This window comes from Solanum pennellii, chromosome 12, assembly GCF_001406875.1.
Source record: "Solanum pennellii chromosome 12, SPENNV200".
Lineage (NCBI taxonomy): Eukaryota > Viridiplantae > Streptophyta > Magnoliopsida > Solanales > Solanaceae > Solanum > Solanum pennellii.
Window position 1 is genome coordinate 59564904 of NC_028648.1, and position 14321 is coordinate 59579224.

Genomic DNA, 14321 nt, shown 5'->3' on the forward strand with positions numbered 1-14321 from the left:
CTTATACTTTTGAAGAAAAGAACTTCAACTTCACTCTTTACTGAACTCAAAACTCAAGTCTTAAATCAAAGTTAAATGTTTGTAAAAGACTTATGAAAACTTGAAATGACTCCTCTCACTCTTGATTTCTCTTAACTTCACTTCTTAATTGCTCTTGACTTGACTCTTAACTGATCCATGAATTGAATTATGGATTCAACGAATTAGATTCGTGTTTGAAAAAATCTCATGATGTTCAGGAATGATTCTATATAGCTAAACATGAGAAAAATCCGAAAATCAATATGAGATGGGTCAGCGATGTGGAGGCATAATTTAATATTGGTTCCGAAAATGTCTTTTGAGGCAGAACACCTCGTGTGAAATTTCAAAGTTGCATGTTGGACGCGCGACGCATGATTAGGTCCCAGTTTTGCCCGTCGAATTTTCTTCTTAATTTTTTTCCCCAATTCACCCAAACTCGGTTCTTTTTTAGATACAGATACCTAACAAATGTACCTAAGAACGTAATCTAAAATGACCTCATAATGCAACGTAACGAATTCAAAAACTTCACAACTCAGACAATTCAAGAACATATGAATTCAAGAAAAGGATATCAAGATATCAATATTATAATGATTTTAGGGCGAATCAAAACTGAAATAACATGTTTGGCACGTGGGAGAAGGAACCCAACGTTATGAGAGTCTCACATACCTGTTTGAAACAAGTTTCTTAGAGAAAACACCAACGTTCTTGGTTGATCTTGAGGATTTTGCTCTTTTTCCCTTCTTCTTTTCTCTTCTCCTTTCTCCTTAGCCCTAGCGTAAAAATTCTAATTTTCTAAAACTGACCAAGTTCAGTCTTGACCAATATTTAACTCCTAAAAATGGAATAAAATAATAGGGTAGCTAAAAGACTAAAATACGCTTAAAAATCCCGGATTGGACATGTTCTTAATTTGATAGCCCAACTTCCGATAGGCATATCTCTCTCATACGATGTCAAAAATGCGCAAACTAGGCGGAGTTGGAAAGATCTCTCCAAGGGCTTTTCAACCATGTAAAGAACTGACCCTAACTCATCCTGAGGTAGAAGTTATGACCGTTTGAAAATGACCGAAAAACTCACTTTTACACTTAAGGAAATTTTCCAGATTTTTCCTATTCTTTTCAAAAATAACTATTTTAAGTTCTTTGTTTAATACTACCTATTTCGGGTTAAGAGATGTTACATGTCCCTTGCAATATAGTGATTTTAATGCTTAAATTAACTCAGTTAAAGAACCAATTAGCCCTCAAAATATTTTTTTACATCTTTTCCACCTTAATTGTAGAAGGTATCTTTATAAATAATATTTTTATATAATACATGTTATTTTTAATGCATCAAATAAAAAAATGCATAAAAAATAAATTTTGTAAAACTTACACTAGTATGTATTACTAATGCAAGCATTACAATACACCCTATTTAACATTATTTTTATAAACTCTATCAAATGACACTATGGTTGAAAATGATTCTACGGATAATAAGACCTCCATAAATTTTAGATATCTACTTGAAAAAAGAGTGTAAGTTGAGTGAAAATTTTTGTATATATATATTTTTTTGTAAAGTATAGTTGTGTTTATTAGATACATAACGCACACTATGCAAAATTTTCTTTCATTATTATAGATATATTTTACACAAACCTCATAGTGTTAAGATCTAATTATATTCTATCTCTACTTTTTTTTTTAATTACAAAAATTTTTTAAATTTGGTGGAATCTGGATACATCCCAAAATGTTCCGAAATCTGAAAAGTTGCAAGGATGACACAGAGAGGGTGCTTTCCTGTGTTGCACCGAAAAAAAGGACCTAAGAGACAAGCGTCTTCTACATCGAGTCCCAATTTTGGATACATCCTTAAACGTCCTGATACACCGCGTCTCAATTTCGAATACATCACTCAACGTCTCGATACATCGTGTAGTTCTGATACATTGCGTAAAGTGATGTATGTAATACATTGTGTAAAGTAACGTCTCGATACATCATAAAGTGATGTAACTGATTGATACATCACGTAAAGTAAAAAATTTTATAATTTTTTTAAATAATAGAAAATTTTAGAGATTATAGTAAAATAAGTTTGCATGTAATATTTCCTTAATATATACATAGCTCCTTCTATTGGGCCCCAATGTAACAAAGCCGATCCATATAATTTCAAGCCCGAAAATAATTCAATTTCAAATTCAGAGAAGACAGTAAGAAGTGACCGTTGGAGAAACACGAACCAGATGCCGACGAACAATCTGAAGAACACCGCCGGAAAATCTACGGCCAGATTTAAATCCACTAGAAAACCACTACGAGATGTATCGAATTCAAATATGGTAAAGCCATTGACAACTTCCTTTAAATCCAAGAAGCCCTACGGAAGGCACAACGACGACGTTGAACCAGTTGCCGGTGAAAATGTCGTCGATCATCTCCTTCTCATTCGGTCCGACTCCTCCTCTGTTATTCACCAGGTAAGATTAATTTGCGCTCAAAAATAGTTCGAGAAGTATTCGATAACGGCCTTTCAAGATAAATTATTTAGAATTAGAATGAAGTGGATTCGAATATAGTGGAATGGATGTAGAAGTACTATACAGGCACAGCCAATCAAAATAATTTGGGTATTTAAGTGATTCATATAGTCAATCTATATGTTTTTGGGAAATGGCCTCCTCAGGTCGGCGTACACTCTACCCTCCTCCGAAATGTTGTTGTTATATGACCAACCAAATAAGGATTTCAGTGCTGGATAGATATATAGACAATCTATATGTCTTTCGGAAATGGCGTCGTAAGGTCTCATACACTCTGCTCTACCCTCCTATGATATGTTGTTATATGACCAACCAAATGAGGATTTCAGTGTTGGATAGACATAGACAATCTATATGTCTTTGGAAATGGCCTCGTAAGGTCTGCATACACTCTAGTCTATCCTCATCGGATATTTTGTTGTTATATGACCAACCAAATGAGGATTTCAGTGCTGGATAGTTAATTAATTGGTTTGCTTATTAGAGCAAATTGCTTTGATGTATAGTAGAGGTTATTTGTGTCGCTTATTATAAGTAGCACAGTGCAATTTACGCCATTTTGGATACTTATCAGTGCAACTGAGAGAGCTTTGATGTTTCGGCATTGTCTGTGAGTTTTATATTCTTGTAAAAATGGTTTTGCTGCATTCTTTTATCTTGGAGGAGAAAGAGGTATCCAGTAGTTCTCATTGGTTACTAGAAATTGGTGTCTTTTGCACTCTGCTGTTGAGTGTCTCTGCCTGCTGTAACTGCTTCCATGGATGAGTCTACAAATGAACGCTAACTGTAGGTCTGAGCTTCTTAGCTGTGAACACAATCCTAGATAAAGTCATGTGAAGAGATGGATTATGTGGCTAATTTTTTGGTACTGGGACAAGGTTGTCTCCTTTTGGAAATTCAAAGATGTACATTGGCAGTCCCAGTTAGTTGGAATTAAGTTATAGTCATGTTAGTATGTTTCGTAAGATCCAATATTTGGTAGGTGTCTTAATAGAGACTTATATGCCATTAGAAAAATGTTGAGAACTTCTAGTCCTAACTAAATTTTGAAATATTGAGAGGATTCAAATAGCCGACCCCAATTTGCTTGGAATTGAAACTTAATTGTTATTGATGTTCTTAGGAAGTTCATAGGTCACCCCAGAATAAGATGATGAGCATCAGTTGTTGGCCCTATAACTCTGGTAAATAGAGCAGAACTGAAGACCTCTGGAAAAAAGTTGGACTTTCCTGCTTCCTTTTTTTATCCCTTTTCCCATAACCCTCATCGGCCTGCGCTCATTCTCCTTTGACATTGCTGAGAATTAGGAGTTTTACTTCAGTCATCTTTACCTGACATATATAAGCATTTTGAATAATGACAAGGCATTCAGATATCTATATATTTATCGCAGTAACTCTCACATAAACTAAATCTTGTATTCTCAAGTTACTTTAAACTCAGAAGAGCTGAGAGACATTTACCATCTTGCTCGAACTGTAACAGATACCAATACCAATCTTTTGAAGTTTGTTTGCCTGCATCAACTTCAATGTTTTCATAAAGAGGTTAATCTCATTTTCTTTACTTGATCAACTGCAGATTGATGAACTTGTTCAAGTGCTCAAACTAAGGGGCAAGAAGAGTGGGAAGGAAATTGAATCTTTCGCACATGTCTTACCTGAAATGCAAGCTTCTTTGAAGGTTCTCTTTATTTTCTGTCATATTCTCTGCTCCTATATTAGTCTTTCATTACACTGTATTTTACATATTTTTTATGTTGGCAAATTGCAGCTATGGGTTCTCAAATTTCAGAAAGCCCTTTCTGATCTATCCACGAGGCCCGAACATCCATCTGAACAGTCACAAATTAGTGAGGCAGTTCCCGTGTTAGCTGATAACACAAGCGATGGTGTTGATAGCCTTGACCAATCCAAATGGGATTCCCTAGTTTCACCATCACCTCTTGTGTCCTGGCGGGCAGGCTGTACAACTGAGAGTGGCAGACAACTTTTTCTGCTCACACCTTTGCCTCTTCGGAAAGTGCTCTCATCAAAATGCCAAGGATCTTCTAAAAAGTTTGACAACTACACATCAGACACGAATGCCCAGCAACATCCTCTTTTTGATATTAGGGGAGTTATGGAAGAATGTTTACTTGAGAACACAATATCCATGGCTAGTCAACCACCATCCCTTTCTGATGTAACTGGGGAGATGGACATACCACCATCCCTTTCTGATGTAACTGGAGAGATGGACATACCACTATCCCTTTCTGATGTAACTGAGGAGAGGGACATATTGTGTGTGAATAACGAAGTGAAGTCAATTCTGAATAATGTTTCTGCTCATGATATGATCATCAACGAGGTCCCTCAGAAAAGAGATCTTATTTCGCCTGTAAAATTTTCACAAATTGACAGTTCGTTGCTAGTGATGACTCCATGCTTGAAAATGTCACCGCCGAAGACCTGTGTACTGCTTGAACCTTCATCAGAATACAACTGCCGGGACAAGCATGGGGCTTATAAAATGACACCGTTTCCTATTTCACGTCATTTTCCTGGCATGTCTGAAGATTCAGAATCCTCCAGCTCCGAAGGTGCTGAACATTTGACAAAGAAGTATCCAGAGCTATTCGGAATCAAACTAAGTCAAAACTTGACAAACGGAGGGAAGTTGGCCGATGATGAATCACCAGACTTTCTATTTTCACCACCCAAAACTTGTGTACTGATGGAGCCACCTGTGGAAGAACCATTGACTAATGCAGCTGGTGAGTACCCACTGCCCAAACATACACCTGACTTCACTTATCAGCAAACATATTTTGTGAACCTAAGTAAAAGAATATTCAAGATCTTCCTTTTTTGAATCCAATCAAGATGTTTCCATTTGGTATTCGTTAACATGATCACTCTGATATTTATTGTTCTTTCTTTCTTTTGGGAACAGAAATTGGTGGCAGCAACTTAGATTTAGTTGAAAGAACTCCCGTGATGACAGAATCGAAGAGCATTCTAGTAATGAGAAAGCATCCTGGTGAGAACACTTTGAAGAAAGAACTGTGGATGAAATTTGAAGCCGCGTCAAGTGATGGCATCTGTTTTAATCCCTCTACTATCCACGAAACTATCCAAAAAGATTTCCTTGAGAGATTAGAAGAGGTTTCTGTTGATGAGCTAACTGCAGAGGAGGGGGGCTAAGATGGTAGAGATCATCACCCCCTCGGATGTGCCGGAGTATGCAGGGAAGAGGGATTCAGAAAGTCAAAAAAATGGAACTGTGTATCTTAAGGTAAATTTGAAACTTGTATCAACTTTCCTTATACCCCTCTTCTTCCCTCCTGTTTTGTGAAGTGAAGGTGAACAAGGACTTCAAAAAATCCCTCCAAGTGCAATATTTTGTAATTTTCGAATGAAAACTTGAAGTTCTTATCCTCCTGTTTTGTAGTAAAGATGAACATAGCAACAAAGGACTTCAAATATTGTAAGTGCAATTTTTTGTTATTTTCGAATGAAAACTTTGAACTTCTTTAGTAGGTGTTTCGACAATATTTGAATCCATGTGAATGTTTGTGAAAGTTCGAACTAGGCATTCGGATCATGCTACCAAATTACTTAACTTACATCCTAATCTCTTGATTTGTACAAAACAATAAAAACCTTGTATTTTATAAATTATCCATGAAGACAAAATTGCAAATAAAAAAGACATGGTGCAATATAAAAAGCTATTCCTCTGTCTCAATTTAAAATAAAATATGTAATTTGACTGGATATATGAGGAAATTTTGCAATATGTCTAAATTATCTTTAAGGTAAATAAAATTTTAAATAGAAGAAAGAGTATATCTTTGTGAATTTTTTTGTTAAATAAGTGAGAATTAACCTAAGTAAACTGATAGTATTTTAAAGGGAAAATTGTGGAGAATGGCAAACTAAGGAACGTAATTATATCAAATAAACCCCCTTTCAGTTATTTTCTTTAAAAGACAAACTCTCCGTAAGTTTGCTATACCAGGTCCCACCATTTTGTATAAAAAAGATTCTCCAAAACAAAATCCTCTTTTCCCCTCTTTCTGTGCTTTAAATATAATTTCTTCTTCTTCCTTCAATTTCTCCACAATTTTCTCCATAATTGTAATTTCAAACTACCAGCTTCTTCTATCACACACGTCATTGCGTTTTTTCAAACTATTTCAAAAATTTCAAGGTACTACCTAAAATTCATCTCACATTATCAATTTTTGTTCATTTTTTGAATTTCTTAAAACTATCTTTTCACTTCACTTGTTAATTCCTTCAGATTTTTGGTTCAATTAATGGATGCCCAATCTCCATCGAAAAGATTCACAAGAGGTATACCATTGCATGTTGAAATTGATGTTGAACACCCATCATTTTCATTGGGTCTAACTCAGGAATTTGGGGAGATTTCAGGTTCATTGTCTAAATTTACTACCATTCAAGAGATAAGATCCAAATTCAATAATGACCCAAGTAGATTTGTTGATGGAGGTGTGAAGAATCTTGTCGATGTTGTTACTGGGTCAAGTAAGAAAAGGAAACATAAAGTTGATGTTTACACCGTTCATAATGATAAAAATGAAGCTGTTGGTTCTGGGTCAATCAAGCATCATAAGGTATCTGTATAATCATTGTTCATGTATATATTTAGATTTTATATTATATGTTTTGTTTTTGTGTTGAATCATGCCTTATACAATTGTAATTGTATCAATGTATAATCTATATTAGTATATATTTTTGTGTTTTTGTTGATTTATGCCTTATATAATACTGTTTGTATAAAATGTATAATAAATTCTTGTATCTGTTTATGTTCTTATACAATTGTAGTTGTATAAATGTATAATTTATATTAGTATATGTTTTGTGTTTCTGTTGATTCATGCCTTATACAATACTATTTGTATAAATGTATAATAAATTCTTGTATCTGTTTCTGTGCTTATACAATTGTTCTTGTGTAAATGTATAATATCTTAATATCTGCTTTATATTCATATCTTATACTGCCTAATTTACTGCCTCATTATACAATTGTGTGTATAAGTGTATAATTTATCTACTTCAATAGCTTGATCAATTTTTTGAATTGTCTATAATGAAGCTATTACGAGTGAAGGAGAAAAAGAGAGAATGAAACTAAAACTGAGTTCGCGTGAATTATGGGATTTTTTCCTTATTTATCTGCTGCCTATTTTTTTTTAAATTGAATTGTATAAAAGAAAGATATTTATTAACTGTTATACACAAAAAGTCACCCGTAGCAAACTTTTAATTTGCTACGGAATGCAATTTTAAATAGTTTGCTATAGCCTACAATTGTCAATTTTTTCTTTGCTATATATAAAATTTGCCCTATTTTAAATATGTCACATAAATTAGAACAAAGAGGCTATTAAAAGACAATATCCAACCTACTATATCCCTCAAAGTCACTTTATGTCAATTAATTTTATTCACTCAATTAATAATTATTTTTTCAAAAAATTATTTTCAATTTTAATTTGTAAACAAACTAAAGTAATAACCAAATCAATAACGTATTAATTATTGACTTTTGGTTTTTTTCTATTTGATTTAAACCAGTAAGCAAACGCTCCTCTATTTTATTTTTAACTTTTTTTTTAATTAATTTTCATTTTTTCATATATACACTATTTGCTACTTAATAAATTTACGTGGCAAAATGACAAGTCATGTCTCAACATTTGTTACTTGTACTCAAAAGTCATAACAATTCCATATTTTAGATGGGTTCAAAAGTCTTAATTTGCATTTATTGAATTAACCATAATAATAACGATGCTCAATTCTCACTCAAAAACAAGAACGATAAAAATAAACACATCCATCAAACCAATTTTTAAGAAAGAAATATGTAACTTTTGGTTAACTAGCAAACTTGGAGGAAAATAAGTGTTAGGAACGAATTCACGCACACACACTAGATGAATGAAGAACACAAGAACTTTCAAGAGAAAGATATGAGAGATCTAGAGAAAGAAAGAGAAAACCCAATATTTCGTGGTAACACCCGTGAGTAAACTTCCACGGCGGTGAGGTATATTTATATTAATAAATCAGAGTATTTTTTTTTTACAGAGAATAAATAAGTTAAACCGCGTAAACAGTTATATATATTAATCAGGCTCCACTACCTAACAATAAGAACTTAAATTTTGTTTGAAAAGCCACGAGGGTTTAACATAATTTTTTGATAAAGTAATTACGAAGTTGAAAGAAATTGAGTCTAATTGAAATTGAGTAATTACCAGGTTGCTTATAATTAATTTATATATTTATTTGTTTTTGTTTTTTTAATTTGCATTAACACTTTAAAGCTATTATTGTATACTTAATGAATTTAGGAATAAATGGGTTACGACTTAACTATTAACAAAAACTTAAAAATCAAAAATCGAATTAATAAATTAATTAAAAGAATTTACAAAAACATTTAAAATAAATAATTCAATAAATATCGATAAATTAACAACATTTTATATATAATTTACCATAAAATTAATTTTTACGCACCTCAAGAACTAATTTAATGTATTTTGTAAACAAAACAATTTATAATAATTTAAAATAATACATAAAAAAGTTATTATTTTTTTTATTATTATTTTTAACAAAGATATCAAATCAAACATCAACAAGCATATTGTTTTGGTATTCATGCTATATCATGCATATTCGAGCACTAGTCACCAACGTTAATTTTCAAGCTTCAGCAGGGATCTACGGAGATAGAGAGTGAATCCCTGGTATCATAGTTCAACTTATCTCCATCTGTATATAGTTTTGGTTAGTCTATTGTATTCGAGACAAATCTATGTTTATTTAGTTTAGTTCATATTTTTTATTATTTTTAATAATTTCGTATCTTCGTTCACCAGGTCATGTAATTGGATCTTGTAATTGTATATATTTGTTTCATTTTCTTCTTTCCACTCATTATGTTTTTCTTTTTATTTGTTATTATCTTCTCGTTGATCATTGATTCTGTCCGATAAATTTGTTATTTGTGATTTTAGAATATGAATAGACTTATTTATTAGTCAATTACAATAAGTGTCATCATGATTCGAGTTTCGAAATCAAGACTTAACTAGATATTTAATTGATAAATAATTAAAAAATTCACAATACAAACCCATACGAATATAAGGCATTGATCATTTCGTCAAACTAAAAACATAAGCAAATTTCCTTTTTTTCTCTCTCTTGTTTATTGTACACTCCCATCCACAAACTAAAGTCTTTTCCTTTTTTATCTCCCTCCTTCTCCACCTTATTATTCGCATATTCTTATCCACCATTTATAAACCTTTCTCGTTCAAAACCAACAACAAAAAAAATAAATATAAACTTTTAAATCATAAAAAAAAAATAATTAAATCTTATCCATTTACTCGCCGAGTCAATCATCATGACTCGGCGGTGTTCCCATTGCAACAACAATGGCCACAATTCCCGGACTTGTCCTACCAGAGGTGGCGTCACCGGTGGTGTCGGTGGTGGTAGCTCCGGCGGCGGAGGTGTGCGGTTGTTTGGTGTTAGGCTTACGGATGGTTCGATTATGAAGAAAAGTGCTAGCATGGGAAATCTATCATCCCTTCACTATCATTCTTCTTCATCCGCTGCTGCTTCGCCAAATCCTGGTTCACCTTCTTCTGATGTTCTTCGTGAATCTGTTCATTTGACTGATGGTTATCTCTCTGATGATCCTGCTCATGCTTCGTCTTCTGCAAATCATAGAATTGAAAGGAAAAAAGGTTTGATGTTTTTATTTATTTATTTTTTTCAAAATTGATGAAATGTTGGAATGAATGTGATATTGAGGCTTATTTACTGCTCTTTAATTGCCAAATATAGCTGGATTATTCCTTTGAAGCAAGATTAAAATTAGTCTAATTATGAGGAATCTTCGAAATTTAATCTTTTTTTTCTGGACAAACAAAGTGTAAGCAGACCTTATCCTACTTTAGAGAGGTAGTAGAGTGTTTCTAATAGACTCTTAGCTCGAGGAAAAATATGACAATAATTGGATAGGCAGGATGGTTAGATTTACCTAGTGCTTGATATTGATTTTTCATCTTTAAACCCTTCCCCTTTTCTCCCTCTTATTTTTGTCTGTTTTATAGTAGTAAGTAAGAAAGTCGGTTTTTTTTTGTTTCCGATGATTTTGCTTATTTGCAATGTTACACTTCTCCTCTTTATTTACTTGGATAGGTAGGATGATTAGGTCTATGTTGTGCATTATATGTGACTCTGATGATTTTCTTTGAATACTACATACAATTCAATACTCATATAACCGAGCAACCTTTTTGGGAAATTGATTGATATATACACCTGCCAAACCCCTACCCACTTCTTTCCTCCATCCTAATTTGTTTGTTTTTACAAAATGAGTATCTTTTTAGTATTTTGCTTTCTCTTTATCTTGGGGCCGAGGGAGGGAGGAAGAGGTTGATGTTTCAGTTTGCATCTTTGATTGATGGTACTTAGTTGGTATTTTCTTCTCTTAAAAGTTGGTTTTAGTATTTTCTCCTTTTTTTTTGGTTCTTTTTTCCCTTTTAGGTTTTTAATGCTTTTGTTTCTGCATCTTCTGTTATGTATTGCTGTTGTGCTTTATATTTGATGTATATCTTAGATGTTATGTTGTGCATGTTTGTGTCTGGGATTCTTTTTGGGTATCTTTTGTGCCTGATAATTCAACCTTGGAAAGCTAAATAGGTGAGCATTGTCTAAGACCATATGAGGAGAAAACAGTCCACCCCTCAATTAATGTGAGACACTCTGACACCCCACACAATAGGACTGGAAATCTAGAGCATAGACAACATAATATGAGGGCCCAACATTGTATAAACCGAGAACATGAATGTGTGGCTCTGATAACATGTGAACAGAAGTGATTTTTGGGTCTAATTCAATCTCAAAATCTAGTATAATAAGTGATGATTGCCTAAAACCCTATAAGAGTTCTATCTTTCCCTCTTCCAACAGTTGAGTTTCCTAAGCACAAGTAGATAATTCTTGTTAGGTCGATCTGGTTGATTTGTCACATGTTTTTGCTGGTTGATTTGTTGCATGTTCTTGCTGGTTGAATGTCCCCAAGTTAATTTTTTCGAGCAGTTTTGGTATATGGAAACTTGCATCCCATTTTTGGTGTGCTCAGAGTGAATGTTAAGTTGTGGGCTAGATACTCGCACTAGGTAATCCAATTAATATCAAATGTCCAGAATAAGTGGAGCTCTTTTGTTTTTATTTGTTTTTTTGATTAAAAAAATGTTTCTTGTGGAATAGTTTGGTTACGCTTGAATAATAAAAAGGGTTGCCAATGCATGAAATGTTGCATTCACATAAGGTCCAAAGCAGGGCCGCACGTAAAGGAAGGGTGTAATGTAAGCAGCCTATCTCGAGGCCAGCACCAGTTGTTAATTCCATGGTTCAAACCCATGACCTCAAGTGATACAGAAAACTTTACCGTTGCTCCAAGGTTTCCCTTTTTTTGGCTACATCTTGCATATTCACTTCATTTGTCTTTCACTTTTGCACTCCATGCAACTTTGTATTCTTGAAAATTGAGCTGTCTTTCCTCTTTTGATTGGAAAATACTGTTTCTGTCAAGTTGTGCCTTTTCTTAGATGTCCAATAGTGCCTTTATGAATTTTTGTCAACTTATGACCAAAAAACGATGAAGTCGTATTCATCATCTGAACATCTTGATCAATTTAATCAAATAAAAAGTTCTTGTGACATCGCCTGGAAGAGTAAAGATCAGCTGCCTTTTTGGACGTCTGATGCAGATCTTCTGTAACCTTTGTTTTGTTTCTCCTCCCTTTCAAGGCATTTCAATGCCACATCTGTAAGCCACTTTTCAGTATCCTCTATTTCATGCTTCTCAATGTACTGGATGGTTCCAACTTACTCCATACCTTTGTCACACTCCATATGTCAATTATATCCTACTTAGCCATGAGAATGGATGCACCCTCTCGGTCACTTTCTTCTAGGGGATCTTTAGTAAATCTATCCTTTCATCTTTAGCTGTTGTTTTTCATTCTTAATGACTCAAATTTATCGTCGATAAATAAATGGAAATGAGAAATTGCTGCTTCCTGCTATGGATATTAATGAATGGGATGATCATTGGATGTAAGATGTTTGGAGTGGTAGCGTGGAATTGATATAAAATAGTGAATTTGGTCTATAGCGCTTCGTACTGTTGGATATTCATACAGTGTCAGTATGTTGCAATAGTTGATGATTAAAACAAACTGATGTTGGAAAATAGTTCTTAGTATAGCGTTGTTCTGGTGTGATTTACTGTGTTTGTGTGAAAGGGGAACTTTCTTATTCACTGTGTGTTTACTGCATCAATGAACAAAAAGGGGGCCGTTCTTGTGGTTAATGCATTTGTGTGGAAGTGCCCCTTTCTTATTCACTTGATACAAATACATTCAATGTGATTTATAGTGTTATCTAGTTGGCTAGCTCTTCCTGCGGTTGCTGATCATAATCAAAATATTAGTCCTCCTACTGTAATTCGTGTTACATTGATGCATCTTCAAGTTGACATTTGTCTGTGATTTGGTAATGCAGCTTCAAATGGAGGTTTTGGTTTCTCTTACACTTCCTCGTGTAGTTTTCGTCCTCCTTTCTATGGAGAAGATAAACTGAAAAGATCAACATAATAAGCAGGGTGACACAAAAATGTGATCCCACCAATAGTGCTTGTAGTAATGACATGGTTGTTTCTCTAGAATTAAGTTGTATAGCAAGTCATTGATCCAATAGTCTTTTCGTATAAACAGTTAACGGTTTTTGTTATCTCCGAGGCTTCTAAAGAAGAAATGATGTGGTCTTGCAATTATTTTCAAGTGCATTGATCAAATATTCTTATTTAACTCATTCCCTTATAATTGGACATAGCATGTTGCTGTTCAACTAATGATGCCATCTACCATCTTGATTTGGTGTGTGATAAGTTCGGTCTAAAATGTAATCTTCTCAAATTCTTAATGTTGTGCCGAGGTGCATGAGAATTCATGGAATATCATCTTAAACAAAAGTTTTTGGAATAGGAAGTTTTTCTTTTCCCAATTTGTGGTTTTTGTTGGTTTTTTAAGAAGGGTAGAACAACAAAAAGATTAAACATTTTTGAAATTGTCTCTTAATTTTTATCAAGCACAGAGTGTTTTTGAACAGAAGATAGAGCTAGGGTGGATGAAAAGGAGGCTCACATCAGAGTCGTGTCTGATAAGGACATAACCTTACATAGGAAGGTGTGAATGAGAGAATTAAGGTAGAATGTTAATAGGTAGGAGCAGTGTTTTAAAAGGCGGGGGCGTCAGGCGAGGCGTTTTATACAATACGAGGCGAGGCGTAAGCCCCGAGCATGGGGCATAAGTCCCATGGATCTATGGGGCGTGCTCTCATGTATATTCAATTTTATAGTTTTATTACTAATTAAATTCCTTTCAATGATTTTACATATAATTTTATATCAAAAACCTATAATATATAGAAATTAGATTATGATTTTTATTTGCGATAAGTATTGAGAATCTATAATAAAGAAAAAAAGTATCATAATTACTATTTGAGAAATATCATTACACCAATAACAATAAAACATGACTATACAAGTATAAATAATCTAATATCTTAACTTTCTAATAATAAAAGAATCATTATTTCTAATATATATATATATATA

General features: G+C 33.5%; 2 protein-coding genes across 5 annotated transcripts in view; both read left to right on the top strand.

Moving 5' to 3' along the window:
* Positions 1 to 2201: 2201 nt before the first annotated feature.
* Positions 2202 to 7120, top strand: LOC107005658. 4 transcript variants are annotated; one of them, XR_003575459.1, is made up of 7 exons: positions 2276 to 2509; positions 4155 to 4256; positions 4347 to 5331; positions 5511 to 5852; positions 6009 to 6044; positions 6864 to 6916; positions 6998 to 7120. XR_003575459.1 is itself a non-coding variant. In XM_015204300.2 (4 exons), exons 1-4 carry the CDS (start codon positions 2276 to 2278, stop codon positions 5759 to 5761), a joined length of 1572 nt encoding a protein of 523 aa, XP_015059786.1. In that variant the 5' UTR covers positions 2202 to 2275; the 3' UTR covers positions 5762 to 6040. The 4 variants fall into 4 exon arrangements, 1 of the variants encoding a protein (XP_015059786.1); XR_003575457.1 differs by having other exon boundaries at positions 5511 to 6044; XR_003575458.1 differs by having other exon boundaries at positions 6864 to 7120.
* Positions 7121 to 9854: 2734 nt separating this feature from the next.
* Positions 9855 to 14321, top strand: part of LOC107007588 (transcription factor MYBS3) — an 8001-nt gene continuing 3534 nt past the window's right edge. Inside the window, exon 1 of the mRNA XM_015206265.2 lies at positions 9855 to 10368. Coding sequence (XP_015061751.1) covers positions 10023 to 10368 — 346 coding nt within the window. The 5' untranslated portion in view covers positions 9855 to 10022. The remainder of the gene's footprint in view (positions 10369 to 14321) is intronic.